The sequence below is a fragment of the Lagenorhynchus albirostris genome, chromosome 6, assembly GCF_949774975.1.
Source record: "Lagenorhynchus albirostris chromosome 6, mLagAlb1.1, whole genome shotgun sequence".
Taxonomy (NCBI): domain Eukaryota; kingdom Metazoa; phylum Chordata; class Mammalia; order Artiodactyla; family Delphinidae; genus Lagenorhynchus; species Lagenorhynchus albirostris.
The window spans coordinates 116572156-116577162 of record NC_083100.1 but is presented as its reverse complement, the minus strand read 5'-3'; the positions used below and the strand labels follow the sequence as shown (position 1 = coordinate 116577162).

Genomic DNA, 5007 nt, shown 5'->3' with positions numbered 1-5007 from the left:
ACTGTTAAGTGTTAAAAGGCCAGTGCATAGAACAAAGATTATATATAATATATACATCTAACAATGGTCATTTGTCCAAAATATATAATACACAGCTTCACAGGGCAAAAGACATGAGCAAGCTTTGAAAGGGCCATAAACTTGTGAAAAAGTGAAAAACCCGTTAATCATCTGGGGAATGTAAATTAACACACAATAATTGTAGTTAGATTGCTTGCAAACACAGCCTCATTAATTTCTTAGTCTCTGCCGGCATGGCTTTTTTGAAATGAGAATTTGCTTTTCCTCCCATGAAAAGATAATGTTACTTTCCACAAGTACAACATGTTTTCATACAAGACTCCAGAAGACCTTGAATCTGAGATGGCCTTGTAACTTGCTTTGGCCAGGAGAATGTGGAAGAAATGTTGCTGTGGACCTCCTAGGAATGCTGCTGCCACCATGCAAAGAAGCCCAGGCCAGCCCCCTTGAAGATGACAAAATATCTGGAGAGGGAGGCAGAGGCGACAACAACCACCAAATGTCAGACATGTGAGTGTGGCCGTGGTGGACTGTCTAGTACCAGTTTAGCCTCTGGATGACTAGAGCAACATGAGTGTCCCCTGGAAAAACTAGCAAAAACGCTGCCCAGATGACAACAGGCCAAAACTTCTGACCCATGTAATTGGCCCATGTAGTAAAATAGTGGTTATTTTAAGCCTGTAAGTTTTGGTGTATTTTGTTACACAGCAATCACTAACCGAAACAATGATACAGCACTACACACCCACCAGAGTTGCTAAAATGAAAATCAGAGACAATACCAAATGCTAGCCCCAAAGCAGCGCATCTGTAACACTTACACCCTGGTGGTGAAAATGCAAACTGGTACAGTCATTTTGGAACACCACTTGGCAGTATCTACCAAAGTTAAACATACACATACTAACTCTAAACATACACCATACTCTAAGCAATTCCACTCCTTAGTTACAGGCTCAAGATAAATGTATCCAAAACACGTGTAAAAATGTTTATTACAGCACTATTCATAAAAGAATATATGGGATTACCCAAATATTCTTCTAAAGTAGAATGGATAAAAAAGTAAATTGTGATATATTCTTACATTGTACAGCCACAAGAACAAAAAAAAACACAACTACACACAACTATATGCGTAAGCATCACAAACATAATTCTAAGAGAAAGATGCATAATTGCATTTATATAAAGTTCAAAAGTGAGCAAAAATAGTCCATGGTGTTGGTAGTGAGGACAGTAGTTAAATTTGATGGAGGAGTGAGGGGAAGCAAGACAAGGAGGCTTTCGGGGTGTTGGTAACCCTCTATTTCTTGATGTAAATGCTGGTTACATGGACCTATTTACTTTGTGAGAATTCATCAAACTGTACACTTATGATCTGTGCACTTTTGTGTATACATATACTTCAATAAATTTACAAAAACAAAAAAAGCATAATGAAAGAGAATACATTCTTCAGAAAAATACTAGTGTCTTGGTATTAGAGACAGATATGACTATAAAATTGGTTAAACAACATGAGTAGAAACCAAGGATAAGAATTTAAGATACTATTTTACGATGTCCACATAATCAATATAAATTTTGGGGGGTAATCTTTGCTTCCATGTTAATTTATATAGATTATACATTTTTTAAAGTTATTTTTAAAATAGTTTTTGAATAGGACAGTATGGTGGCTCCAACAATATAATACAACTAATTTGTACTCAATAAACAGTTATCAAACTTTACTTATTTTTAATGTTTTCTCTCACTCTCAAAGTTTTCCTATTTTGAACCAAAAATTACATGGTCACACACCTATCATGCTCCACCTGTTTTTTCATATACTAACATCTGGGGTTTTATTTCTATTTGCTGATGGTTGCTCAAAGTTTGCTCTTAGTCTTTTTTTGTTTTTTTTTTTCTTGACCAAAACACTATAATTTACAACTTTAATATACAATATGACGTCTGTAATTTCTTGAAATTCTCACCTGGCTCTTGGAAAGAGTTGAGTCTACATTTTCAGTCTCATCATCAGGAAGGATACCTAATTCTTCATCCGTCCATTGGGAAGGATCTGGATATGGAAAGTGACCCAGCACGGCATCTGAGTCATGCCAAAATCGCCAGAGAATCCAGAACCACATGATTGCACTGAAGAACTCCACCTTGATCACCTGGGATCTGGTCAGCTGGGGAAACAGTCTGTACCGGGGCTCGATATGCACACCTCCCTCAGCATGACGGACTCCAGCGCCTTCTGCTACCCGCGCGCGGCAGCCCCTAAAGAAGTGGCCTCCAACGCCCGGGTAAGGCGTTTGCCGCGTCCTAGCCGACATGCCAACCCGCAACCGGACAGCAATCCCCAGGCCGCACCGCCGCCTCGCGTCACTTCCCTTGGCGCCCCGCCCAGTCTTAGTTGATTTCTAAATAGTTTTTCTATAAAAGTTTTCTCTGTCTAATAAATTTCCTGGCTAGTTGCTCCACTTTCTAAACCCAGATGTTTTGGGGTGTGCCTCGTCGTTCAGCTCTCCCTCTGGTTCTTAACTTCTCAGAATTCAAGTTTCCCTACAAATCTCTTGAGGAAGTTGCATCTTCCCAGAGAAGACTGGGTTCCCCCTCTTCCACTCACACACAACACTTTCTTTCGGTGTTCAGGGCCATTAGGAGCCTTGGCCTGAAGGAATCCTATGGTGGTCCGTAGACCAGGTGCTGTTGGTGCAGCCCATTCCCTGGGCTGGGAAGACCCTCTTCCCAGCAGAGCCTGGACGATTGTAGGATGGTGTAGGGCTCTACGTGTGGCCTGGTAACCTCCTGGGTGGCCTCCTCCCACCCACACCCAGTGGTCTCCTCACCATTTCTATGTGTAGGGCTGGCTCTGCCTCTGGTCACCTCTACCTGTTCCCCCCTGACCCTGAAGGTTCTGGAGAAGCCCCACCAACTCCTTGAACTCTGCCTTGGCCAATGTGGAATGCTCTCTCTCTCCTCTGACTGTCTTTGCCATTTGAACCTTAAAGCATTTACCTCTTTGGTTTCTACTTATTTTTATCTGTGGGTTTCCTGTCTTACCAAGTTCCAGATTACAGCTGTGATTTGAGATAAACCCATTTCAACAACATAATCACAATATCAAAAAGAATAGTTATATTTAGTGCTTAATGGACACCTGACACTATACTTGATTTAAAAAATAACCCTTATGCCAACTCTTACTATGTTGATGATACTGGTCATGGATGAGGGAAGCGGTGAACAGAGAGGCTCAATTGCTTGCCTGGGATGTCTTAGCAGGATGTGGCTAGAGCTAAAATATGTACTCTAGTCTGGGACTCAAGCACACACCCTGTTCTATCCACCCTGCCTCTATTTAGGCCATGGCTGTGTCTATCATTTCTTTTGTTTTTATATATATAAATTTATTTATTCTGACAGTAAACCTAGCTGACTGTGGTGAATTAATTTTTTCTCCCTGCATTGGTTCCTTTTCGTTGCTCAATACACCCCAGCAGCCAACTGTTTGGCATCATGTGTTCAAAATTTTTAATTCCTGGATTTACATGACACCTTTTCAGAACTCAGATAACGTACAACGAACTGACCATCTCTTATAGAATTAATTAGTAAAAAGAAAAAAACCCAACAAATGTGCACGTGTACAGGTAATGCTGCATATTAGAGGTGGGGGGCGGGGCTTTAAAAAACCCCTAGGTGGAACCTGCCTCATACCACTTAGATGGGCTCTCTGGGTGCAGGATCGGAGGTGTCCGTGTTACCGAACTCAGGTCCGGCTGCTGGCTGCTCGAAAATCAATCCCTAAGGGGCAAGTGTTGGTAGAAAGAAACATTGCTTTTAATCAGAAAGCCAGTAATCTGGGGAGAAGGTAGACTCATGTCCCCTAAAAACCAAATCCGAAGACTCTGCTCAGCCATGAAAGTTTTTCAAGGGAAAAGGGGAAGTAATCTAAATTAATCACTGAGATAGGGATCAAACTCGTAGCCATCCCCCACTACAAGTGCAGGCTTCTCTAATCCTTGTGATCTTGCTCTAGATGCTATGCTGTTCACACAGTTTGTTTAGGGGATTACTGAAGAAGAAGCTAGGGAAGAGATCTGATCATCCGTTAATGACTTACTCTTCATGTCTACTTCTCTGATCAAGGAAAGAACCAGCAGTTTAGGCAAGGTATTGTGTGATCAAAAGTTTTGAAAATTGTGCTAGAGCAGGAGATGAGTAGAGCATGGGGATGCCTGATTTAAGGTTGGTTACAATATAGCTCTGCTAAAGTGATAAGACACAAGGGACCTCCTGCAGAGAGCTCTTTCATGTAAAAAGCTGCTTATATCCATTGTGCAAACAGGGGTGGGAACCACCTGGGGGGGTGTCTCATGGTAAACAGAAACTTCCTTGCCTCTGGTATCATTTCTTTTTTTTAACATCTTTATTGGGGTATAATTGCTTTACAATAGTGTGTTAGTTTCTGCTTTATAACAAAGTGAATCAGCCATACATATACACATGTTCCCATCTCTCTTCCCTCTTGCATCTTCCTCCCTCCCTCCCTCCCTATCCCACCCCTCCAGGGGGTCACAAAGCACCGAGCTGATATCCCTGATCTGGTATCATTTCTTGGGGTGAAATATTTCAACATAGGACAGAACTAATTGTGGTCCCACAGAGGTGCTACAGGAAACTTCTTTTTAGCGACTTTTAATGTTTTGCTTTCCCTGAGTGTTTTCCTCCCATAGAGGGAGAACACTCTGCAGGGAAAAAGTAGCTGCTAGACAGACACTTAGAAGAAGCTGAGTATCAGGCTTCCCTCCTTCATCAAACACACAGTAAGTACAGTGCAGTGTTCTAAACTCAGGGAGAAGCCCTGCAAAAAATACTGGAATTAAACTTATTTCTCAATAAACTCTGCAGAAAATTCGGTGGGATTAGAGAGACAAGCAAAGCAGCATGTAAAATATATATTTATATGTTCAGGATAGAACTTGG

General features: G+C 41.5%; 1 protein-coding gene across 1 annotated transcript; it reads right to left on the bottom strand.

Moving 5' to 3' along the window:
* Positions 1-1961: 1961 nt before the first annotated feature.
* Positions 1962-2351, bottom strand: LOC132521564 (NADH dehydrogenase [ubiquinone] 1 beta subcomplex subunit 2, mitochondrial-like). Its single transcript, XM_060151191.1, has one exon. It carries the CDS (start codon positions 2349-2351, stop codon positions 1962-1964), a length of 390 nt encoding a protein of 129 aa, XP_060007174.1.
* Between the last annotated feature and the right edge of the window lie 2656 nt (positions 2352-5007).

Bases quoted from the DNA above. Each gene is read 5' to 3' on its own strand.
- LOC132521564 (XM_060151191.1), bottom strand. From the start codon at position 2,351: ATGTCGGCTAGGACGCGGCAAACGCCTTACCCGGGCGTTGGAGGCCAC.